The sequence below is a fragment of the Myxocyprinus asiaticus genome, chromosome 34, assembly GCF_019703515.2.
Source record: "Myxocyprinus asiaticus isolate MX2 ecotype Aquarium Trade chromosome 34, UBuf_Myxa_2, whole genome shotgun sequence".
Taxonomy (NCBI): domain Eukaryota; kingdom Metazoa; phylum Chordata; class Actinopteri; order Cypriniformes; family Catostomidae; genus Myxocyprinus; species Myxocyprinus asiaticus.
In genome coordinates this window covers 18,687,034-18,713,790 of record NC_059377.1, presented here as the reverse complement: position 1 = coordinate 18,713,790, position 26,757 = coordinate 18,687,034, and the positions used below count along the sequence as shown (strand labels likewise).

The following is a 26,757-nucleotide window of genomic DNA, read 5'->3' as shown; positions in this document are numbered from 1 at the left end:
CATAATTAATTGCACACACATAGAACCGATAAACACCTTGGATGATGTGGTGAGGGCATGGGAGCTGAACACGCAGCAGCTCAGATCACACATCGCAGGGAAAAGCACACACTACATAACACACAGCATGTGATAGAGCGTCACCATGATGGATGCACATGTACAGTAGGTGGCGGTATGTGCTTATGACACCAACCCGTCATTAAACCCAAAGAAGAAGAATGTCGCTCACATTGTGGTGTATTGTGGGTAGTTTTGGAAGCGTGCAGTGGATACTAAGCGGATAGACAGTCGCACTATATACCTGTAGTCACGTTTTACCGCGAAAACAGATATTCGCATTTTTCTTTTGCATAAGTATAGACTACAATTAGGTGGCATTTGTTTTAGGTCTGGACGCAGAGCTTTGTTCAAGCAGACATGCCTCCGAAGGCAGATGCGATAACCCTTACGTTTTTAGTTAATGCTTCTCTGTTTTACAAAGACGTCTGTCCTGAACAGTCGCGCTTTCTTATGTAAGTACTTTTTTATTTTTCGCCAGTCTCTGTTGATTTTGAACACGCGTTATTGTGGTGCTGCTCTTTCGCCATCATGGTGTCTTTTGTTGTGCCATCAGTCACCAGCAGATGGCGGGATACTTCTGAATAAAATCCTTGAACGCATAGCAAAACTGGAGGGCACAAGGGGAGTGCTGAAGGGTCCGCAGAAAACATAAAATAAAATTTTACATTCACGAATTAGAGCTTATTAGGCTACATTTCATTCTGCTTTCTAAAGACTGTAATTCTTGAGATAAATCATGATTATTTTATTCTATAGAAAGCCATTGCTTTTAATAATAATAAAAAATACACTAATTGAAATGTAATTAAAAAAATTCTTAAGGTATATACATTTAAAAGTACTGTAATAGCGGGTAGTTAAAAATTACACTGTCAACTTAATACAACATATATATATATATATATATATACACAGGTGCATCTCAATAAATTAGAATGTTGTGGAAAAGTTCATTTATTTCAGTAATTCAACTCAAATTATGAAACTTGTGTATTAAATAAATTCAATGCACACAGACTGAAGTAGTTTAAGTCTTTGGTTCTTTTAATTGTGATGATTTTGGCTCACATTTAACAAAAACCCACCAATTCACTATCTCAAAAAATTAGAATATGGTGACATGCCAATCAGCTAATCAACTCAAAACACCTGCAAAGGTTTCCTGAGCCTTCAAAATGGTCTCTCAGTTTGGTTCACTAGGCTACACAATCATGGGGAAGACTGCTGATCTGACTGTTGTCCAGAAGACAATCATTGACACCCTTCACAAGGAGGGTAAGCCACAAACATTCATTGCCAAAGAAGCTGGCTGTTCACAGAGTGCTGTATCCAAGCATGTTAACAGAAAGTTGAGTGGAAGGAAAAAGTGTGGAAGAAAAAGATGCACAACCAACTGAGAGAACCGCAGCCTTATGAGGATTGTCAAGCAAAATCGATTCAAGAATTTGGGTGAACTTCACAAGGAATGGACTGAGGCTGGGGTCAAGGCATCAAGAGCCACCACACACAGACGTGTCAAGGAATTTGGCTACAGTTGTCGTATTCCTCTTGTTAAGCCACTCCTGAACCACAGACAACGTCAGAGGCGTCTTACCTGGGCTAAGAAGAAGAAGAACTGGACTGTTGCCCAGTGGTCCAAAGTCCTCTTTTCAGATGAGAGCAAGTTTTGTATTTCATTTGGAAACCAAGGTCCTAGAGTCTGGAGGAAGGGTGGAGAAGCTCATAGCCCAAGTTGCTTGAAGTCCAGTATTAAGTTTCCACAGTCTGTGATGATTTGGGGTGCAATGTCATCTGCTGGTATTGGTCCATTGTGTTTTTTGAAAACCAAAGTCACTGCACCCGTTTACCAAGAAATTTTGGAGCACTTCATGCTTCCTTCTGCTGACCAGCTTTTTAAAGATGCTGATTTCATTTTCCAGCAGGATTTGGCACCTGCCCACACTGCCAAATGCACCAAAAGTTGGTTAAATGACCATGGTGTTGGTGTGCTTGACTGGCCAGCAAACTCACCAGACCTGAACCCCATAGAGAATCTATGGGGTATTGTCAAGAGGAAAATGAGAAACAAGAGACCAAAAAATGCAGATGAGCTGAAGGCCACTGTCAAAGAAACCTGGGCTTCCATACCACCTCAGCAGTGCCACAAACTGATCACCTCCATGCCACGCCGAATTGAGGCAGTAATTAAAGCAAAAGGAGCCCCTACCAAGTATTGAGTACATATACAGTAAATGAACATACTTTCCAGAAGGCCAACAATTCACTAAAAATGTTTTTTTTATTGGTCTTATGATGTATTCTAATTTTTTGAGAGAGTGAATTGGTGGGTTTTTGTTAAATGTGAGCCAAAATCATCACAATTAAAAGAACCAAAGACTTAAACTACTTCAGTCTGTGTGCATTGAATTTATTTAATACACGAGTTTCACAATTTGAGTTGAATTACTGAAATAAATGAACTTTTCCACGACATTCTAATTTATTGAGATGCACCTGTATATATATTTGGCTTCAGTATAATGACACTATAAAAGCCAATAATTTAATTTGTCAAAATTACATGTTGTCTTAATAATGTCAAGCTTGCTTTATACATAAAAAAAAAAAATACATATCTGCCTGCATATTTAGGAAGGGGGTCCTTGGCATAAAAAAAAAGAAAAAAAAGAAAACCCTGTTCTATATAACTATTTTTTTTGTCAATGAAAATACAGTTTAATGACAATGTAGATGTTTTGTTGTGTAAAGGGTATTAATAAAAATGTATTATTAATATTACAACCTATTTAATAAAGTAAAAGCAAGTAGTTAACATGATAAAAGAAGACATCTTAATGTAGGACTTTCTGGAATGTCAGATGAAAATAACAGTTCATATGAAAAAAAAAACATAAAAACGAAAACAAAATTATATTTACTGCATGTTGCTAACAATCACAAAATGAATTGGTTACCTGGATTATAGTGTAGAAGCAAACAGGATCTATTCTGTACATTATCAGTGACCCACAATGATCTTTCTATGTGATTTCATTGTTCATTTTTTTATACACATTGCTGTTTATATATAGTCTGTTATCTTGGATATTGATAGTGTAATAGTGAAATATACCAGAGCTCAAGGGAACTCATGTGTTCTCATTAGGGATGCACCGATATGAAATTTTTTGGCCGATACCGATTTTAACAAAACCTATAGGCCAGTATTGATACCGATATTTTGCAACTTACCTTATTTTGTCATCAGATCACTGTTACTTAGAAATGCTTGTTTCTGTTGAACATATGACAGGCTAAAATTTTAAAGAGAGCCACAGTGAAAGAGACATACAAGATAAAAAAGATACAAAAAATGACTAAATATTAGGGGTGTAATTGTACATGTATTCGTCCCGAACCGTCACGGTACTGACGTCATGGTTTGGTGCATGCAGTCAGACGAAGGATACATCTGAGTCAGTCACAGGCGATCCAATCTAGAAGGGGGCGCGCGTGGTAATGCGACGCTGTTTGCTAACTGCCACAACTGGAAAAAGAGCAGAAGAAGAAGAGACCATCTATGCACCAACCCAAAACAAGAACGCAAGTTCAGATTTTTATAATGAAGTTACCAGTTGGCAAATACTACCTGGCTGTACCTGGCTTGCTACCTCAGTACCTCCCTACTAGCAAGGGTGGTTTGTTTTTCTGTCTTTTTGGGAGGGTTGGGCTTAAGCTTTGAATGTTTAAATATAGTTTAAGTGGAACAAATTGTAACACTCCTTCTACTAATGCACAAGTTTTATTTTTCATTATTCTATTTATTTTGTACTTTTATAACATGAGATGCTTTACAGTTTTGTAGCTGATTGTAACCAAATACCTTTTGTTTTTTATCAACCCTACAAAAAAATATGGCCTATGCAAGAGTGCATTTTGTTTACTGCTTAGTGCTTAATACACTAAAGGAGGCTGTACTGTACCAACTACCTCAGGGGGTACTAAATGCCGCTAGGTGGAACAAACTAATTTGCACTACTGTCTGTTCAAAATAAATGAAAAGAACCTAGCATTTGGGATTTGATGCTTTTTCCTGTTGTACCAAACTCGTATCGAACCGTGACCCCAAAACCGAGGTACGTACCGAACTGTGACTTCTGTGTACCGTTACACCCCTACTGAATATGATAACATGATGATTGATATGAAAAAAGGTTATTTTGTACTTCTAAAAAAAAATGTCACCTCTGTTTTTGCAGTTTATAATGCAGCCTTTTAAGGTTTAGTAATTGCTCAAAGCCATATTGTAATTTCAGTTGTAATTCAATCAGTCATGCAGCATTAATGGATATCACACTGAAATCTCAGAAATCAAAGTCTGCTGGTTTTAAAGCGTTTTAGATAGTTTCCCTCATCATGTTGCCTATAGGTAATTGCCGCTTTCACAACTGTCACGTCCATTTATGGCATTTTTTCAGCAGTAACGTAAGAACGGGACAGAATAAAAAATAAATATTACATGTTCCTAGGAGTGCCAATCCTTCTACATATTGTGGCTATTATTCTTTCTGGATTGTGCAAAATTCTGTGTTTTTACAAAGTGTGTTACTGATTAATTGTAAACAAACCATCGTTTTTTCATATTGGCGATTTAATGCTTATTACCAATATGCAGATCATTTTAATTTGGTCAATAATTGGCCAATAAATATCTCTAGTCCCCATCCATCCTGCTCTCTGTTTTACTGCCATAGTTTGTGGATCTGCGTCAATATAAAAATAATGCACACTGAAATGTCATCAGTAAAACAGTGTGTTAAACATTTTACAATTGTTGCTTTCATGTTAGGTAAGACTAATCCTATGTATAGCATTTGTGTGGACAGAGAATGTCTGTTGATTCATCTTATTTATCTGTAGAGAGCCACACAGATTTTTCTTCATGTCCAGTAGCCAGACATATATGCAGTTCATTGTAATATCTTTGGCTTTATTTTATATATTGACATATCAGCCAGATCAATTGTTTATCCCATATGTGGTCATTTTTAAAATACTTGCATGGGCCTTAAACAGTGTCCGCTAGTGCTTGTACCAGTGTTTTAGTGTAATAACCAAATCTAACTTTACCTCGAACAGTATTACAATTGTCTTATTTGATGAGTTCATTCAAGTATTACCACAGACCTGTGTTGTACTGAGGCTCTAGTATTAAAAACTTAAGTGTAGTCAGTATTATTGTAGTCAAGTTTGAATCAGTTTATTTAAAAAAGCAGCTAAACCAGCTCAATTTTTTACATTATACACATAAGCCTGGAAAAATTGTGGTGAAAAGTGAAGGAGAATCCCAGATCCAGTGAGTTGGAAACGAGGCCATGAAATTCTTGCTTTTTCTTGACATTTGGACACTTTAGACTCTTGTTCTTAACATGCTATGAGTCACCTGGCTTATTGGAACAAATGACTCAATGTGTTGTTCACAATGCAATGTGAGTGAAGAAGAATGAGACTTGTACTCAGTTGTTTAGCTTTGAATCCTGGCATGTCCCAAGCCCTTCTTCAGGGCTAACGCACTGCATATTTTGAGTGTTAGTACAGGGTACATCTGCACTGACTCACGTTGTAGGCCTAGTACTTCTACGTAAGTTACTGGAATCTGTTGACTGTAAGTATGCATGCAATGAAAACCCGTTTTGATGAGGTGTGCAAAAATCGCATGCTTATTTACAAACCATTTGTTTTAAGCCCTCTTGAAGGCAAGGCCCACTCTCTGCATGCTTCCGATCTTCATCGATAAAGATAATGTATTGTGTCCGCTAGATCAGTAACGGTGAACTGGACATTATTCTCTTTCGTGACTTTATCGCACTGCAAGTGCTTGGAGATCAGCTGTTGTTAATATCATCTTGCTGAGACAGCGCATTGTAAATTAAAGGTTGTTTATCTGTGCTCAGAGAGCTCTTAAAAGGGGGTGAACTCTAAATAGCAAAGTATTTTAATTCAGTTACCACAGTGTAGAGGGCATGCAGTCTTATTACATCCAGTGTTAGGTGTTATGCATTACTAAGTAATTAATTACTGTAATTAAATTACTTTTTCATTGAAAAAAGTTAAGGGATTACTCTTAATTTTTCAGTAATTTAATTAGTTACTTCTGATGTAATTGCATTAAATACTGTATAGACTATAGAACAGTTGTGAATTTAAAATAGAAATTTAATGTCTAATGTTACAATATATGATTTCTAATTTAATGCTGCCCCCTTAAATTCTTTGGCCGGTTCATGAATAATTTATTTGATTTTATATGATTTATTTGAAAAAATAAAAAGAACAGTTTCATGTCTATCCTTGTATTTTTTATCTGGTCGAGGTTAAGGGTTTTAGAAAGTAATTAGTAATAAGTAATGCAATTACTTTTCAGACAGAGTAATTAGTACAGTAATCTAATTACACTGTAGAAGATGTAATAAGTAGTTAGTAACTACTTTTGTTTTAGAGTAACTTACCCAACACTGATTACATCCCCAAAGACTTGCTCAGAGAAGAGGAAAATGACAGTGATTGATGGTTGTTCTTGTCCCTTTACAAATTGTTTTAACTTCAAACATTTCCTTTCAATCTGAAAAGCAAATGAAATAAAAAAAAAAAAAAATGAATGACTGAATGAATTAAAAATAAGTCATGTATCAGTGAATACATAAGTATTAAATAAATAGCCTAAACAAATAAATAAATTAGGGCTGTGAATCGATTAATTAATTAATCACACAGTTGTTTGTATTTAATCATGATTAATCATGGAAAATTGTATCTTAAAGGATTAGTTCACCCAAAAATGAAAATTCAGTCATCGTCTACTCACCCCTCCCTGTGTTTTTATAACCCCATTTGACTTTCTTTCTTTTTCTTAACACAAAGGGAGAAACTGTGAAAAAAAATTCTTAGTGATGTCATACAATGGCAGTTTATGGTGACCACATCTTCAAGGTTCAAAAGGACACAAAAGTATAATTCAGGAGTCTGATAAATTATTCCATGATTGTTATGAAAGCATACGATAAGGTTGGGTGAGAAACAAATTGAAATCTATTTAGTAAAAATGTTCACTGACCGTTGGTCTCCTGTGCATGTTCATGATAGGGCAGGAGAGCTTTAAAGTTCATTGCACGAGAGCAACAGTAGTTACGCAGCACGCGCAAGATGTGGCGTTCAAGTAAAAACTTTTTTCGTTTCGCTTCAGCAGGACGACCAGCGATATTAACAACAGAACACACAACAACTTTTTGAAACCCTGTTCAAGAATTGTTCACCAGCTGCCTATACTCGTACATTATATAATTTTTCTGAGAGCTGATAGAGTCTGGCATCCTATGGAAAGAGGATCTGCCATGTTGAATGTTATGGAGCAATAAAGAGTTTTATTGTCAAGAACCATTGTAGTTATTGAGTTAACAGATGTCTGAGTAGGACAAGGTGTGATTGACTGTAGCTACCTTCAGCCCCATCTCTCTGTTTGATTTAGGACTCTGTTTCAAACAAATCAGGCTGGACATGGAAATGCATCTATTTTTCGACTACAAGCTCTTCATACATGTTTGTAAGTTCTGTTCTCTGGTTTGTGTGCAGCTGTGTTGTGTTTTCTGTTGTTAATATCACATGTGGTCCTGTTGAAGCGAAACAAAACGAGTTGTCACTTCAATGTCCCATCTTGCGCATGCTGCATAAGTACTGTTGCTCTCATGCATTGAGCTCTAAAGCTCATGTGTAGACTCGTGAACGCGCACAGGAGACCAACAGTCAGTGAACATTTTTGTTAAATAATACATTAGAATTTGGTTTGTTTCGTACTAAACCTTATTGTATGCTTTTATAACAATAATGAGTCTCATGAAATAATTTGTTAGACTTCTGAATTATACTTTTGTGTTGAAGCTGGAAGAGGTGGTCACCATAAACTGCCATTGTATGACATCACTGAGAACAAAATTTTTTTCACAATTTCTCCCTTTGTGTTTAAGAAAAAGAAAGAAAGTAATCTGGGGTTTGTAACAGGTCTGGACCATGTAGGACAGAGGAAGCATGGGTCAGGTAACAGGTTTCTTTCTTTTATTAACATATGAAAATTCAAGGTCAGGTTGCTTTTCAGCACACATACTCTTTCACACAAATGCGTCGCTCTGATGGGTATCTCTCTCCCCCTCCTCTGGCGTCAGCTCCTCTTTTATCGCTCTTCCAGGATTACTGCAACAAGAAACTATATTATTAACAAAATTATCACCCAGGGATGAAGCCTTACTGCTTTCCCTCTCCCCAGATGAACACTCAAACACGCCCTCTTCGCCACATACCCCCACCGTCCGACTCGTGCCAGTGAGCCATCCGGCCTGCCTACCACTCCCCCCATTTCTGGAGAGGAAATCTGCGACCCTTCTGCGACCCCGGCCTGTGGACCACCTCAAACTTAAAAGGCTGTAACGCCAGATACCAACGGGTGATCCACGCGTTAGCATCCTTCATGCGGTGGAGACAATGGAGTGGGGCGTGATCCGAACAGAGGGTGAAGGCCCGCCCCAACAGGTAGTATCGGAGAGTGAGGATGGCCCACTTGATGGACAAGCACTCCTTCTCAATAGTGCTGTTTTTAGTCTCTCTCAAGGAGAGCTTCCAACTAATGTACAGCACTGGCCGTTCCTCCCCCTCCACCACCTGCGAGAGCACTGCCCCCAACCCGCTGTCCGATGTGTCTGTCTGTAAAATAATAGGGAGAGAGAAGTCAGGTGCATGTAAAAGTGGTCCACCACAAAGTGCAGCTTTCACCTGCATAAATACCTGTTGGCACTGCTCCGTCCACTGGACCGGATCTGGTGCTGCCTTTTTAGTAAAATCAGTCAGCGAGCTGGTGACTGCCAAATAATTAGGTACAAACCTACGATAGTAGCCAGCCAGCCCCAGGAAAAGTCTCACCTCCTTTTTGGTCTTAGGTCTCGGGCAGGTTGCAATCACTGAGGTTTTATCTATTTGGGGCCGCACCTGTCTGTGACCCAAATGGAAGCCGAGCTACCGTACTCCACCCGCCCAATTGTGCACTTTTTTGGGTTTGCTGTGAGCCCTGCTTGCCTCAACGACCTTAGGACAGTCCTCAGATGCTGCATGAGCCGCTGCCAGTCATTACTGTAAATAATGATATCGTTTAAATAGGCAGCAGTGTGAGCGTGCGGTCTGAGAATTCTGTCCATGAGCTGCTGGAACGTAGCTGGGCCCCCGAACAAACCGAACGGAAGCATCAGGAATTGGTGTAATCCGAACGGTGTGGAGAAGGCTGTTTTTTTCACAGGACATTGGTGTTAAGGGGATCTGCTAATATCCCTTCGTCAAATCCAGTGTTGAATAAAATCGAGCTGTGCCTAACCGATCGAGCAGTTCATCAATACGAGGCACTGGGTATGCATCAAATTTAGACACCGTGTTTACTTTTCGATAATCCACACAGAACCAGACTGACCTGTCGCTCTTAGGGACCAGCCCAACCGGGCTGGACCATTCACTGTGGGATTCCTCTATTACTCCCATCTCGAGCATAGCAGACAATTCTTCCCGTGCCACTTATTTTGTGTTCAGGAAGCCGGTAGGGATGACTATATACTACTACCCCCGGGGTGGTCTCAATGTGGTGCTCTGAGATTCGTACGATCGTGCAGAGGCGAGAATGCGTCAAATTCTTTTTGCAACTTGGCCACCTCCGTGATTTGAGATGGCGAGAGGTGGTCTCCATAAGGGACGACTAGTAGGGTGATTCAGCTAGTGATTTTGGACCTCACCTCTGGCCCAAGATCCTCCCTCTCCGGAACTACCATCGCCAACATCACGGGTACCATCTCCCTCCAGACTTTCAGAAGGTTAAGATGGTATATCTGATGTACATCACCTCTATCCATTCGCTTCACCTCATAATTGAGATCTCCTATTCGACGTGTGACCTCAAAGGGCCCTTGCCACTTGGCGAGTAATTTAAAGTTTGATGTTGGGAGTAATACAAGCACTTTATCTCCCGGTGCAAATTCTCATAGCCAAGTGCCCCTCTTATATATCCGGCTTTGACGTTCTTGAGCCTGGAGCAAATTCCTCTGTGTAAGCTGCCCCAAAGTGTGGAGATTTGCTCTAAGCTCAAGAACGTGCTGAATTTCATTTTTACTCTTCGAATGCCCCTCCCCCAAGCTTTCCGCCGGACGTCAAGCATGCCACGTGGTTGACATACATACAGAAGCTCGAATGGGGAAAACCCTGTTGAGGCTTGCGGAACCTCTTGGACTGCAAATAATAGGGGTTAGAGCCACTTATCCCAATTCTTAGCATCCTCGTGCACAAATTATGAATCATGTTTTTCAGCATTTTATTAAATCGTTCGATCAGCCCATCCGTCTGTGGATGGTAAACGCTGGTGCGGACCAATTTAATCCCCAATAATTTGTATAGTTTGCGTAGTGTGTGTGTGTGACAAAAGTAGTGCCTTGATCAGTGAGGATTTCTTTCGGAATCCCCACTCAGGAGATAATTTTGAAGAGTGCCTCCGCAACACTACGTGCTGAGATGTTGCGCAGAGGCACTGCTTCCGGGTATCGCGTTGCGTAATTCACCAGACCTAACACAAAGCAATGCCCGCGTGCCATCTGTTCTAAAGGCCCGACGAGGTCCCTCAAAGGGGACCTCAATTAACGACAGAGGGCACAATGGTGCTTTTGGGGTGGTGAGTGGATTCACCAGCTGACATTTCATGGAATGACGCACACCACCTGCGGACATCCCCACGAATGCCCGTCCAATAGAAATGGGCTTTTACTATTAGTCAGTTCAGTGTTTTATCCTGCAATCGGATTATGAGCCCCCTGGAATAACATTTCCAGATGGCTCTTTGGTACTAACATCTGGGTTGTAATCGCCTTCGTCTGAGCGTCCTGCATCACTCGATACAACCGATCTTTTATCACTGCAATATACGGGTATGAGAGTGCCATATCTGGCCGGAGTTGCTGGCCATCAATAGTTTTCACTTGTTCAAAGGCGTGCTTAAGGGTTTCGTCTCGTGACTGCTCCAGCAGGAAATCCCTTTCGGGAAATCCTCTAAGGATGGGAGGAGCCAAACCCTCCCTGCCACTTACGATCCTTCGCCAGCAGCCACTTCAGGTTAGCTGTAGGCAGATGTTGGGCCATGAACTGTGCTTCTCCGGACAACAGCTGAAGGAAGCGGGCCGTCCACTGAGACTTTGGCCATTTCCACACCTTCGCCGTCTGCTCAAACAGTACTATGAACACCTCCGGTTCGTTCTGCAGGCCCATTTTCATGACGATGATCGAAGGCATGGAAGTTGCTGGGTCGGGGGTCGCGGCTGGGCCTTCCCCCTGGTGTAGCAAGCTCCGGAGTGCCTGCCGGTCCTCCACTTGAGCTCGGAAAATCGACTGGAAATGCTGATCCTGGTCTCGATGTAACTCGAGCAGGTCCTGGTGTTGAGCCTGATGCATGCTGGCAAGGGATTGGATGACTTCAGCCAATGGTGAAGACTCCATGATGGCATACTGGCTTCCTCAAAGTCCTGAGTTTCGGCACCATTGTAACGGGTCTGGACGGTGTAGGACAGAGGAAACGGGGGTCAGGTAACAGGTTTCTTTCACTCTATTAACACACGAAAACTCAAGGTCAGGTTGCTTTTCAGCACACACACTCTTTTCACACAAACGCTTCGCTCTGCTGGGTATCTCACTCCTCCTCCTCTGGCGTCGGCTCCTCTTTTATTGCTCTTCCAGGATTACTGCAACAAGAAACAGCTGTTAGCCATTATGATCACCCAGGGGTGAACCCTTACTGCTTTCCCTCTCCCCAGATCAACTATGCCTTCGCCGCTACAGCGTTATAACAACACAGGGGTGAGTAAACAGTTACTGAATTTTTATTTTTGGGTGAACTATCCCTTTAAATTATATTTAAAATATAATCATAAATATATTTACGTTATATATTTTCTCAGAGAACTTCATTCATCAGTCATCATTTTAATTATTTAAATATGTACGTTCAAATGTTCAGTTTTTTTGCGGATAGAGTTAGACACATTTCTACAGGTATAAATCTTTGATACAAGTATATGTATACATGCCATAAAATCAATAGACATGCTGTAATTAAAAGTTGGGCAAAATCTTCAGGCGTTTTCCAGTGGACTTAATAATAGGATCAAATAGGCAGATTCAATTTATATTAAGCTTTATTGGCAAGATAAACTAGTGTACACTGGCAATGCATTTTAGACACTGTACATGCAGATATAAAACAAAATGAATAATAAAGGTTAATTTACTGACGTTTAAAGTCTCAAAACTATTATTTTCAGTTTCTGTCGCACACAAGCTGGGTCTCGATTTCGCATTTGACATTGGTTCAGGTGCCAAGACCCATTTGAATTCTCAAAATGTCTGCGTTCAATTTTCCTGCCCTAAAATAAATAAATGTATAATAGTTAAAAAAAATAATAATAATTTTATGACAATAATATGTACATTTTCCCTCAATTCTCATTACAGTAATACATCGTGGCATTTTATTTTTGAGTTAGTTTGCTATTCTTAGTATTCTTAATGATGATTGTCATTAGATTGATTACTGTAATGCAGTCTACTGTAATACAGTAATTCCTATCCTGACACTTTCATTCAAATCAGCATTTATTGACCAGTTAAACAAATACTGTTATTGCAGTGTAAATGTTAATGGCGCTACATTATCTGTCCCTCTTTGTAATATGTTTTTACAACATATATCAGGCTTCGTGGCAGGCAGATAGGAAATATTTCCCTCACACTTCATCACTACCCATTTGACGGCTCTATGTGCTCCCATATGGACCAAAGTGTCTGCCGCAGGCTCTATGTCATTTTGGGAAACATCTGCTGTGGCATTACACACAGCTGCAGATGGGACAGTGGACGATTAGAATTCCCAAATCCTGCACGTGCCTCTGTGTTTTTGACAAACAATAACATCAGGCAGTTTTTAGCAATGTGATCTAATTTTGGAACAGATTATGAGAGCTTAGATGAATAAGGTAGTCAAAACAGCACTGCTTTCTAAAATCGGTTACATACACACAATGTCTCGGTGGGAAGCTGTTTGGGAAGTCATGAGTTCAGGATGCTGGCATGCTGTACATATAGTACATTTCCGACCCCAGTTTTGTTGCCTGCTTTAGTGTGTCATATTGTAATTCTTCCAGAGGTTTAGAAATTACAAGGTTTTCAGTATTTGACAGGTTATTAAGCATGCCAGCCCATAGCGAGAAGATGGAAGAGTATCATTCTTATTTATAGTGTGATGTAGATTTTTCACCCTGGCTGCATACTGTAAAGATCTAAACAAGCTGCAGTGATACTTTATCAGATAGGTGCTAGACCTCTGCCAAGCTTATAAATTATTCAGCTGCAATATCTGAGACTAAATGCTAGCTCCTTCAAAGGTGATGTGTGTGTGTGTGTGTGTGTGTGTGTGTGTAATTTTTTCGGTTTTAAAATACTTTCTTCCATCCAAGATTAATATACTGAATTATACAACAGTTCGTTCTGATCCTCGATCTGAGTCCAACAGCATTTGGAGACTTCAGTGTTTTTGTGGCTTTCCAAATAGTGGTGGGGATTTTGATTTATGGTTCATTTTAATTTCAGTCATTTGATTCATTCTGTGACCATTTCTGGAGATTGCATATTTACTCCAGTAGGAGATGACAAATGAGCATCTTTTATGTTGTGAGTCATTGACTCAAATGATTCGTTAGAATACACCGAGTTATTTACCACGGTAATATTGGAAGTGAGCGAGAATTTGTTCACTTCAAAGATTATTTCAAAAACAGATTTGTTTACAAACGTATGATAACTAACTCTTGTATTACTTTTTATTACAGGCGAAGGCATCAGATGAATGGTAAGTTATGGCTTTCGTTATATTCAACCTGTTTGTCATTGTACAGTCCAGTACAACAGTCCAGTAGTCTATAAAATACATTATGGGCACTAGAACAGAAAGTTGGTTTCAAAAGGAATGGTAACCAAAAGTTAACCCCATTAAGTCCACATGTAAAACTAGAACCCATGGCCTTCACAAAGCTCAAAGACAGTCCGACGGGTCGGATGACCTCATATTGGAAAGTCTGTTTGAGCTTTAGTCCAATACATAAAAGAAATACCAAACCATCCTCAGAATAGAGCATAGCATCACCTGTTTTATTTAAACTAGTTACCATGTCAAAAAACCTTCACTATATTTCTCCCCCATGCTAGCCGCTTCCCTGCCGGAGTCTGTGCTCTGCCCCTTCTGTTTCCAGTGGCGACAACCAGACAATCATCGGGTACGTCTGCGGCCCAAACGGAAGCCCACGGCGAGGATAAGAAGACTTCTGAGGAGGGATGCAGCAGGAAAGAGACTCAACATAGCACAAGCTGAAATCCTTCAGAAGTTTAAACGGGCCACCAATGCTCTGGTGAGGTCAATAGACCGTTCATTTAAATGAATATTTAATTTTCCCAGTTAATTTGCTGGGTTCAGTCAAAATACCTATACCCAGTCCTATCTCTACCCTTTCCTAAGTGCCCCAAGTGCAGATACTTAAGATAAGATAGATGAATATAAATTAGACAGAACAGACCTCATGTTGCCATATATGTACATTATATACAATGAGACACTTAAGCCCAAAGTATACTTCGGGTGTCCACGTTGCTGATCGCTCTGTGCACATTGTGCTTGATGCAAATTTCGTCATCAGTACAGTCTGCACGGACTGTCCGCACGCGGCCAGATTTTTCTCGATATGCGGCAGCCGTTGTCTGCACTTAAAGAGTATCACAAAGCAGTTGTAGTGTGCATGCGTCGAACGTGTTTGTATTCGCTCTCGGTCTATACTTTGCAGAGTACACTTTGAAATGCATCGCGGTCAACTGAGTGCAGTCTGCTCTGGAACGCAGAAAAACAAAATATACAGAGCCTTTTATAAATAGACATTTAAAATATGCAACAATCGTACTGTTTTGAAAGTGTAAACACTTGTTTTAGCATGAAACTGGTGTGATAGAATCATTTACAAACCCCGTCTGGGCAAAGTTATATCCAATCTTACACCTCATGTCATGACCAGCATAAGGTATTTTGCATGGTTTCTGTGCAAAGATACCTGGGTGGGGATGTAACGTAACTATCAATACAACACTCTATAAAAATCTGTAAAGTTTACGTGACTTCCCCTAATGGTATTTAGCTGTAAACACAACTAGAAGTTTTTCCACCTAGAAAAGTAGTCCCACCACAAAATACTATTTTAGTAAAATACTATCCACACTAATCCAGTTTAGATTAAAAACTCATTTTTAGTTTCCTAACATCATTGATTTCCAAAGTATGCAGTAATGTAGAGCATTTTCAAAATGTTCCATTTTATTGGAGGAATATGCCGTTCTTGTGTGGGTGAGAGGCGTAGCAAAATGAATGCGTTTTCGAACTAAAACATTTTAGTGTGGACGTGGCATGTAGCTAGAGCTCTAGTATCAAACTTTTTTTAACTGAAGAATTCAGGTAAATGGTTTGACAAAAAAAAAAAAAAAAAAAAAGCTTTACATTTCTGTTTTTTAAGCCCTTCTGACAATTTGTCTGCGAGGCTTCCATTGTAAGTGTATTTGTGTAAGCAGGTTTTCTGTTTGTTTTTACAGACTGAGGGACTAGTTGAAATTCTGGTTTGTGGTTAACGAAAGCATGCCAGACAGACCACAGATATAATGTTGAAAATATCCTGGTATATGACTTTAAGCATTTTGTCTGCTGCTCTACCTTTAGTAGACAGGGACAGAATCATTAATGTGACCTACAAGCAGTTACCATTGACATTCCACTTAGATTGGTATGCAGGCCATGTAAAGTGCACTTTTACTACTGATGTCCTATAGAAGCGTACAGCCTGTGGAACAGCATGATTTAAACCATTTGGAAGTTAATGCTCCTTTTATAGTGAATTGTTTAGCCTTAAATGACTTTCAACTTGGAGCCAATAAGATGAGCTTAAGATGATTTAGAGCGGAAAAGTTCAATTTTCAGTCCTGGTTTCTGACGCTCCTCGGGAGTGTGACTGGATCTTTGTGATAAGGGGGTGTAAGGGGGTTAGTGAAATGTGTTTATTTGTAGAAGTATTTAACCATCCAAAGCACTGTTACGACGGTCTACACTACCGGTCAAACGTTTAGGGTCACTTATTCTTTATTTATTTTGTATTTATTTTTTTCACATTTTAGAATAATAGTAAAGTCATCACAACTATGGAATAACATAAATGGAACTATGGGAATTATGTTGTGACTAAACAAAATCCAAAATAAATCAAAACTGTGTTATATTTTAGCATCTTCAAAGTACTCACACTTTGCCTAGAATTTGCAGACATGTACTCTTGACATTTTCTCAACCAACTTCTTGAGGTATCACCCTGGGATGCTTTTTAAACAGTATTGAAGGAGTTCCCATCTATGTTGGGCACTTATTGGCTGCTTTTCTATATTATTCGGTCAAAGTCATCCATTTCAAAAAACTTTTTTTTTTAAATACAATTTTAGTTTTGTAATGTAATCAATTAATATGTTGGCACAATTATATTTTTGTCTACAAAACTCATTTGAAACATTTAAGCATACGCCTTCAGATCAAAAGATTTTTAAGATCATGAGAAACATTTCAGTCAAGTGACCCCAAACTTTTGAACAGCAGTGTACGTGCAGTTTTGCACGGATGCATAGCTGTAGTGGTCGACCGATATGGGTTTTTTAATGACCGATGCCGATATCCAGAGAGCAGGGTGGCCGATAGGCCGATACAATAGCTATATATAACACAATTTAATATAGTAAAAAACATAAACATTAAATTGTTAAAAAAAAATTAACTCTTATTTAGCACTATATTTACTCAGTTTCACACAAAACTTTAACTTTGTAAAAAAAAATCTAAAACAATTATCCTGTATTTTAAATGGTAGATAGCTGTTTCTTCTGATTTCTGTTTTGTCATCAAATTTTAGTAATTTATTTGCACATAAAGGAATTGTTAATATATTAGGAAGAAGGAAATAACAGTACACACAGTAGTCCAGCAACCATGGATGACATGTCCACTTTAGCAATCGCATTTTCTCAAAAAATACTGGATCAAACCAATTGTACATACAGTGCATAGTGAATAAGTCATTTTACATGTGAAGCACTTTTAAAGTTGCACCAGAGACTATTTAGCAGAGATGGGCCACTTCTATTAAAATGAATGGGAAAAATTAGAATGCTCAACTGCAGTCAACGAATGTAGATAGGAAGTCCCGTCTTACAGGTAAAAGAGCCAATCACCTTTTAGATACAGACATCACCTGTCAATCAACTCGAATGCGCATGCACATTAGCTATAAAAGCTGGGAAAATTGCTTTTTATTTTTTTTTTTTTAAACATAATCTGTTGTAAAGAAGCACCATTTACAGAAGACCACTATGTATGTGGTGCATTGATTTGGGTAAAGTTCACCAGAGTTCACCTGTGTATTTCAGAGGTTAATTTGTTTAGCATGAGCAATGAGGTGATTCCACTGTTTTAAAGCTGCTGAATATAACCACGGCTCTTTGTTTCCAGAGCATAAAAGACTGTGTAGAGTGGGTTCCAGTGACTTGGTGCCCCCTTGCTACTGTATATAGGCTGTACCCAGCATACACCTAGGCTGGGTCCCAATCGTGTACTTGTACTATGCTCTAGTTTATTTTGCTGGTGATGTCCAGGCCCAGACAGAATCAACTTTATTTAGCATTTTCTGTGCTGGTTTAAGGGGAAATTCTGCTAACTACTAAAATCTGAGTACTACATATTTATGGTTGCCAAAAGTAGGCAAATAAGTCAAAATATTTTTATTTAATAAATGAACATGCTGAGCTTTCTGCAGAATTCTGTGGTTGTAGATTCTGTGTAAGCCTATTGATGGGGAAAGCACATACTTTTAAATATGTAGCAAAACATTATGCCTGTATTGAGAGATACTACCATGTCATAAAATTGCATTTTGATGCCACAGACCCCTATGTCATGTAATGTTTGCATTTGGGTGTATGCGTAGCTTCTCTATAAATTAAGTTCCTGACTACTACTATTTATTACTACTTCACTTTTAGGTTCATACATTTTAAAAACTTTTGTTGCAACTTCGGTTTTGCATTCCTCCCAACTTTTCTTCAACTTAAAAGAAATCGAAAGAGAACAGTCACAAACTCTTTTGCACACTTTTGGTTGTGGGCAATATAAGCCCAAAAAAACATGTATGGATGCATACTTTGGAAACCGTGCATCATCCGAGCATAGTATTGTCAATGTACTATGATTTGGGCCACACTAATTCTAATTTTGCGTACTATTTAGGACAAATAGAATGCAAATTGGATCGCAACTCTGCTGTTGCACAATCTCATTATGTTCCTTTGATGTTATCATCTTGGGGATTGGAAGTTTCCATACTTCTGACACAAAGCTTAACTGTTGTGTGCATCTTTCAGCATTTTGGGAAGCATCTGTGCCAACCAACCTTGGCTTTTTCCAGCCTGCATTTGATGCATGATATGTGTTACATCTAATTTTCCTCCAGGGAATTAATCAGTACAGCTTTTCCATGTTTGGTCAAGAGGGATGGGCATACCAAAAATCGATTGCCCTGGAAATCAGATGGGTCTCCACATATCAATAGTTAAACAAACACATGAATAAATGACTTGGCCAGGCTTGCATGTCAAGGGAAGCTCTAAGCTAGAATCTCAACAGCAAGGACACAGCGGACAGTTTACCCTGGCTTGTGGCTGCTGGGTGAGGTTATTTCAGGATTCTGGCCTATTAATAGAAAACAAAGAGTCAATTTGCTGGATTGATGTGTGTGTGTGAGAGGGAAAGTGTTAGTAAATGTTCAGGAAGTAAGGGATAACTCATTGAAAAGCTCTTTTATACCACCTGTTTCTATGGTGGTTTTCGAAGTTAACATCTAGAAATGCAGAAATGATTTTGAAATGTTTATGAATCTTCCTATATGTAACCAACCAGTTCAAACAATTTATACATTTTAAATCATGAAAGTTGTATACATCAACTATATTTTGATATAGTGCAGGATGAGTTGCTCAAAGTTTAATACTTAGGGTTAGCCAAATATGAGTAATAGTGATGCTTGCTATAGATATATCAACTACAGATACTCTAATTTGTATTGGTGTTTAAATAATCAGAAATCGTTGTGTTTGGAGGGTTAGAGGTTGTAGAAACCTCTTGTAATGCTGTCATTCCAGGCGTGACTCTTCACCCTGCATTGCATTAATCTATATGCAGCCATTCCTGCTCCATTTTGCTTTCTCTATTTGTTTTCTTTTCTCTGCCTCAACAGCTGCTGTTGACTGATTGCATCAGTCTCTCTGGAGCCATAGAGTTTTTGCCAGTATAAAAAAGCTTGTGAATTCTCATAGCCGTATGATAGAACGCTGGTCATGTGCGGTGTTGGATTGCTTTGGACAGACGTCTTGAGATCAGAGTGTCGTCATGTCACTGTTTGATGAATGTGTTATTGATACTCTTATGAGGTGCTGGTATATAGCTGTGTTTATATGGAATTTCTGAAGGAGAGGGGTAATAGGAAGGATCAGCAAAGATTTGTCTCAGTCATCACTGACTGAATGCTGTCCATGTGCCTGAACTACAACCTTACTTGTGCTTCAGCCCATTAAAGAAATGTTCAAGATATAAAGGAAAGGTTAAATACAACTTAAAGGAATACTTTAAAAAGAAAATTCTTAAGTCTTTATTTACTCATTCTCATGTCGTTCATGTCGAACAAGTAAAGGTTTGTTATTGCAGATTGTAATGGACTGACAGTCTCAGTCACTGTCCACATCCCCTTCTGTGTTCCACAGAAGAAGCAAATCATATGGCTTGCTTATAGTTCACTCTGCATATTAAGCTGGGAAAGGAGTATTTTGATTTTGAAAAAATTACACACTGAAAAAACAGGAAAACACAGGTTGTCCGATTTACTAAATCATATTGTTTGTGGTCTACACAACAAAATTGTGTTTCTCTTCTAAACTTGTTTTCTTTGCTTTTAATGTAATTCTCTAAAATGTGTGTTATACTAGATTACATTATGTAGGGTGAATGTGAACCAGTCAAGTCTGTTCAGTGACATTGCCAAGGGGATTTGGGCAGGGGATTTTTAGTTCCTAGCATGCTTTGCATGGGACTTGATGCGGTGAGTAAAAATTTTGAAATTAAGTGTTATTAATTAAAGGAATTATCCAGGTTAAGCTTAATTGACAGCATTTGTGCATTATGTTGATTACCACAAAAAAAAATCAAATCATCCCTCCTTTTCTTAAAAAAAACAAAATGGAGGTTACAGTGAGACACTTAGAATGGAAGTGAATTGGGCCAATTTTTGGAGGGTTTAAAGACTGAAATGTGAAGCTTATAATTTTATAAAAGCACTTACATTAATTCTTCTGTTAAAACGTCTGTATTATTTGAGCTGTAATACATTTTTACAGTCATTTTAGGGTTTGTTGACATTACATCGTCATGGCAATGAAGATATAAAATTGGCTATAACTTTACACAGAAAAGGTTAGTAAGCGATTTTATCACACTAAAATCATGTTAACACACATTTTTTTTTGTCTTGTGGCAATACTCTTGAAACTGAGCATTTTAACGTTTACAGGTTGGCCCCATTCACTTCCATTGTAAGTGTCTCACTGTAACAGATTTTTGCTCTTTTTTAAGGCAGGGCAAATCAAAATGAATTGTTGTGGTAATCAATATTATGCCACAAATGTTGTTGATTGAGCTTAACTTGTACTGAACCTGGAATATTCCTTTAAGTGCCAACATAAATCAGTAATGTGACAAAATTGCTTATGTAAAACTGAATAAATAAATCTTGTTAGGGACACACATACTTAATTGGGTCATTTAAAAACAACTTTATTCCATTATGTTGAAATAACATGAAAGAAATATATTTTCTGATAAAGCATTTTCACTTTCACCTGCACACTTCACCTTTTAAGTCTAAAAGTAAGACAAGGAAAACTGTCAGGAATGACATCTTTCTCATCTCCTTCTCTGTCCTTATCTTTAACAGTGTTTGTTCCAATGATCCCTTACCAGCCAGCTGTGTCTGGCATCTTTGTTTGAATCCTTATGATCCAATTTTATGGGCAGATATTTATCAAGGAGAATAGGCTATTTTACGAGTGAGCTGTGTGATTGAGATTAAAGGATATGGCAGAGACCATTGTCTTTATATGGACAGCCGATTGACTTTAAGCAGTGGTTAACTAGTATGAGGTCTTCCCTTCATCAGCTGTAATGTTGGTATCATGTTCTGCTAAAGCTCTATGGTTAGTTTGGCCAATGTTTTAGTCAAATACTAAAACATTTCCCTTTAGGGACTGATACTGCTATTTTGAGTATTGCTGTGTAAATATTATTATTATTATTATGTATTCATTTAAAACTTGGTTTAAGTTTCTGAGGAAATTTCATAAAGGATTGTTAGGAAATTACATTGAATACCTTCAGTAACCAATGAGAGTTGTGATTGAGTCACTTAGACTCCGCCCCCACTGCAGCTGATTTGCTGTGCTTGTTCTTTATATCTCCAGACATGAAGAGAGCAGTAGTAAAATGCTGCTGTCACTGAATAACTGGATCATCTAAAATAATTCACATTTCAGCTTAACCACCTGTTACCCTCAAAAGCAATGGCTACCTTTGTGTCGGTGAGTTCAATTTCAATTAGAAGAATCTAAATTGAATAGATTTATCATTTGTGCTGGTACTTTTAATTCATTTATTCATTCATATTAGTTACATCAATGCAAATGGGGGGGGGGGCAAATCTAATGATTTATTCATAGTAATTGCAATAATCCAATGGTGTAACCATATATTCAGAATCGGGGGGACCATTTGTAATGATTTATTCATAATAATTGCATTAATACATCAATTTAACCACATATTCAAGATTAGGGGGAACAAATAAGAAATAACCAATTGGTCGAGCACTGATATAAATATTAAGAGGGACGTGCTTGCTTAGTGTCTGTGGTGTTTATGGCCCAGCATTAATGTTTTTTAAGGATACTCTTGTTGTGTATGTCAGTATATTGAATTTTCAAGTGTCAGAGCAAAAATGAAGCCCCAGTGGTTTGTTGGGTTGAATTAGTGCTTGTCTCTGGCAGTTTCTGGCCTCCAGGGCATGTGCACACTTTGTGCCTTTGGCCTGTACCTTGCTGTATTTAGAGCTCACGTTCATATGCAATATGCGAGATACCTGTCAAAGGAGTTGTCTACAACTTCTGGCTGTCATAGCACTTTGTTAGCAGAGATTACGACACGATAAAAAGTATTTGAGAAGCAACAGTTTTGTTTTATTCATTAGCTTTTGTTAACATGTGTTCATGTTAAACCAATGCATTTTTTTGGTATTGTGGTTTGGAATGGGGTTCTTGTTGAGCCAGCATTACAAAGTAAATTAACTATTTTTGTAATCTGATTGACTGCAATATTTTTTGGTGAGACACTTGGTTGTCCGCAGACTCTCTCCACTGATTTCCAGAGGGACTAACAGTCATGCATATCAACATAATTTGTGTTCATAACATAATCTTTAAGATCTGTGAGCAACTCTGATGTCAGATTCTTACAGCTGGCTGTCACAGTTGCTATGGTAGAGGACCGTTTTGAGGAAAAGTAATGACATTCTTTCTTCTCGGATTTGCTTTGATCATTATTGCATGTTTTTTAAAGGTTTCGTCTTCAGTTCTTTTTCATAGAGGATACATTTTCCAAATATATCTATAACCTGAGAACAATTCATACAAATGTTCTATTATGCACAAAATGCTGTAAATCATTTACGTGTTTTCTTGCAAATTCTAATACTGGCAAACAGTCTTATATTCTCATTATAACCTGACAACTTAATCTTGCATCCAACTTTTTGTGTAAACAACAAAACAATGCTCTCTTCTCTTAGATGGTCACGTGTCACACCTGTAGTAAGACGTCCAGAAAACCTGGAATGAACAGGGAATTTTTGACTACTCAGTCAAGGTACTGCAGCACCCCCGGGAGTGTGGGCAAATTCAGGACTCCACAGTCTGCTAACAGGGCCACTCCAAAATCTTCATTGGACAGAACACCAAGTGGGAGGCGAAGGTGAGCTGATCGTACTGAGCAAATCTGTTACAGTGCCCCATCTGATCTTAAAACTTTCACCCAAAAATGAAAATTCTGTCTTCATTAGTTTGTTGTTCCAAACTTTTTCTCTCTGTAGGTCAGTGACCTCAAACACCAACTCGTCGTCTTCAAAGTCAGGTAGTGCAAAGTCATCACCTTTTGCCCGCCTTAAGAAGCTACTTATGCTGGAAGACAAACAGCAGAGCAAGAAAGGTGGTCTGAAGGACTTCCTGTCTTCCCTCTGAACATCTTTGAAGGTCTTAAGGGCAGCTGAATCCTTTGCCGATAAGCTCTGGCCCACTTTGAGTGATGCTACTGAAATTCAGAGTGTCAAGCTTGAAACGGATGGCGATGGTTTCTCCTTGTGTATTACAGGGCCATCTAGTGGAGGACTCTAAAAGGGTGGTTTATAGAGCTTGGGCAGTAACGCCTTCATAGCGGGTTCTGTAGATTAAATGGCATGACTTCCTCTGGATCCTTGTGGACATTATATGTGGTATTTTATAGGACAGTGTCACGTTTAAGGCTGTCACATATGCTACAGAACCATGCTTTTCTTTTTTTGGCATTTATTTTCATTATGTTGCATACTTGCCATTTTCCATAAGAACAAACTGTTTTTTTATCTGTTGTGATATGTTAATTTTGTACACTTAAAATTCACACATTTGTATTTACATCACTGCTTCAATTTTGTAAGGAAGGAGGGATTGTCTTTACTCTGGCTCACACACTGAAAATCGTTTTATATTCCTACAAGAGTTGAGCTGGGTTTTCTGTTTGTTAACATTTTGATGGTTTAATGGCTGTCAAACTATATAGCAAAGACCAAAGCTATATAGTCTTAATTCACAGTAGTGCCATATTTTTAACGGGAATGAAAATGAGGCTGTGAGGGATAAACTTGCTGTCTGTACAACTTGAGTTGGACTGTTGTTTAAAGTGGTGTTAATTGTTCAAATGATGAAACATTGCAAATACACCCTTCCAAAAAAAAATTCAGTAGACATAAAACTGCTGAAAACACAAGTCGGAAAAATTTAGATGTGATCAGTGAGCTTTATACAATTAATGCCGCACAGCCTCGTTTTCATTCTTGTCAAACATAAAATATGGCGCTACTGTGAATAAGGTCTATGGATTACTCTTATGTTATAGAAACTTGCCTCAGCACAGTGCAATTAAAATGGAAGATGCTTTTGTCTTGTATGATGATTCTTCACGTAGTGCGTATTTTGCAATAAAAATAAGTTTTTCCTATTTAAGAGCTGTTCAAATGCACATCTTTATGTTTTCAGAGAAGCTGCGTAAGTATGCAAAATTATATCTTAGCAATGGGTGGCTAAAATACACTGGCGGCCAAAAGTTTGGAATAATATACAGATTTTGTTGTTTCGGAAGGAAATTGGTATTTTAATTCACCAAAGTGGCATTCAACTGATCACAAAGTATAGTCAGGACATTACTGATGTAAAAAACAGCACCATCACTATTTGTAAAAAGTCACTTTTTATCAAATCTAGACAGGCCCCATTTCCAGCAGCCATCACTCCAACACCTTATCCTTGAGTAATCATGCTAAATTGCTAATTTGGTACTAGAAAATCATTTGCCATTACATCAGACACAGTTGAAAGCTGTTTGGTTCGTTAAATGAAGCTTAATATTGTCTTTGTTTTTGAGTTGCCACAGTATGCAATATACTGGCATGTCTTAAGGTCAATATTAGATCAAAAATGGCAAAAAGAAACAGTTTTCTTTAGAAACTCGTCAATCAATCATTGTTTTGAGGAATGAAGGCTATACAATGCTTACAAAGATTTCTTACAAAGGTGTACACTACAGTCTTCAAAGACAAAGGACAACTGGCTCTAACAAGTACAGAAAGAGATGTGGAAGGCCAGATGTACAACTAAACAAGAGGATAAGTTCATCAGAGTCTCTAGTTTGAGAAATAGATGACTCACATGCAGGCCCTGTACTACGGGGGTGCTTGAGTGTGCTAAGCACCTGCAAACGAACCTTAGAGCACCCTCAATTGCAGACCATGGCAAACTACTGCCCATGGGTCGATTTATCATTAACTTTTTTTATTAGATCTTTCATTTATCTGGCTCTTGGACCTATCACTAATCCACAAGCTTTCAATGTGCTCAGGTTTGCCAGATAATATATACAACACCCCAATCAGATATTTATACTTGCACAAATTCGAAATATTTTGCCTTCTGTCATACTTACTGTATGCAATGTGGCAACCATGCATGCGAGTGCGTGATTTCAATCTCCTCTTCAGAAAAAATAAATAAACTTAGCGCTCAATAGTGCAATATTCTGCTCAAAGAAAAGTGATGCAGCCATTCCGTGTCCATTCATTAGGCTGCGTGTGCTGGGGGGGTTAAACCAAGTGAGAGAGGAATATGATTGTTCTTTGTGTTATTTGTAAAATGCTGAAGTTCCTCACACCTGTATGTGAATGTTACTGTGGCAGTAAACTTTTATCAGTGTCATGCAGCCTGTTTTATTCAGTGGTGTGCTGAATGGGGTGCCAAACATTGACAAGACCCACATCATGACCCATGAGCGTGTAAACGAGTTGATAATGTTTTGAGAATAAAACAACTTTATCCACTTTGCAGCAAACATTAAAATAAGCTTTAAGAATCTGTAATTTCCAAATATTTTATTTTACTATTAAACCAAACTGATGTAGAGTATTAATTTGAATACTAAATTACCACTGCATTGAAGTATGGTAAAATAAACAATAATTTTATTCAGCCTTTATTCAGTTTTACTAACACATAAAAGTAGCAGCAAAACTTCAAGCAATCACAGAATGGTCCCATCAGTCTGTATACACTTCAGACAATTGTGCATCATTCATTGAGTGCATGTCTGGGCTTAAAAGATACAACTATGCAGAAATGTTTATCTTCTCTGTTTCATATTCTACTGAACTCACAAAATGCTGCATCACTTTATAAACGTGCATGATTTTGCAAATCAGTATGTCCTAATCTGCAGGAACAGCATTTTACTGTCATTTTCAGTGACAGATCATGTGGAAAAAAATGAAGCAATAAATGTTTTGTACATTAAAAAAAAAAATAATAATAATCATTTCTTTACGTCATTTTAGTGGCATTTATACACGATTTAATCTATTAAAAAACTGTAATTACAAAACATCTCCACTTTATACAGAGCACCCCCACTATTTTCAGCAGCACCCTCAGTGATTTTGATCTGGAACCGGGCCTGCTCACATGTCCTCAGCTGGCAGCTTCGTTGAATTCTACCCGCTCAACACCAGTTTCATGTACAACAGTAAAGAGAAGACTCAGGGGTGCAGGCCTTATGGGAAGAATTGCAAAGAAAAA

General features: G+C 38.3%; 1 protein-coding gene across 2 annotated transcripts; it reads left to right on the top strand.

Moving 5' to 3' along the window:
• Positions 1–232: 232 nt before the first annotated feature.
• Positions 233–24,639, top strand: c34h18orf21 (chromosome 34 C18orf21 homolog). Of its 2 annotated transcripts, none has more exons than XM_051671567.1 (5): positions 233–515; positions 13,992–14,011; positions 14,368–14,567; positions 23,172–23,353; positions 23,472–24,639. In XM_051671567.1, the coding sequence occupies exons 1-5, from the start codon at positions 421–423 to the stop codon at positions 23,617–23,619; spliced, it is 645 nt and encodes a 214-aa protein (XP_051527527.1). In that variant the 5' UTR covers positions 233–420; the 3' UTR covers positions 23,620–24,639. The 2 variants fall into 2 exon arrangements, with proteins under 2 accessions (XP_051527527.1, XP_051527528.1); XM_051671568.1 differs by lacking the exon at positions 233–515 and adding an exon at positions 8,136–11,964.
• The last annotated feature ends 2,118 nt before the right edge of the window (positions 24,640–26,757 follow it).

What these genes read in the sequence shown, in the direction of transcription:
- c34h18orf21 (XM_051671567.1), top strand. Translation starts at nt 421, where the DNA reads ATGCCTCCGAAGGCAGATGCGATAACCCTTACGTTTTTAGTTAATGCT. An exon ending in GAACAGTCGCGCTTTCTTAT is followed by an intron (nt 516 to 13,991) that starts GTAAGTACTTTT and finishes TTTTTATTACAG; the next exon opens with GCGAAGGCATCAGATGAATG. An exon ending in GCGAAGGCATCAGATGAATG is followed by an intron (nt 14,012 to 14,367) that starts GTAAGTTATGGC and finishes CCCCCATGCTAG; the next exon opens with CCGCTTCCCTGCCGGAGTCT.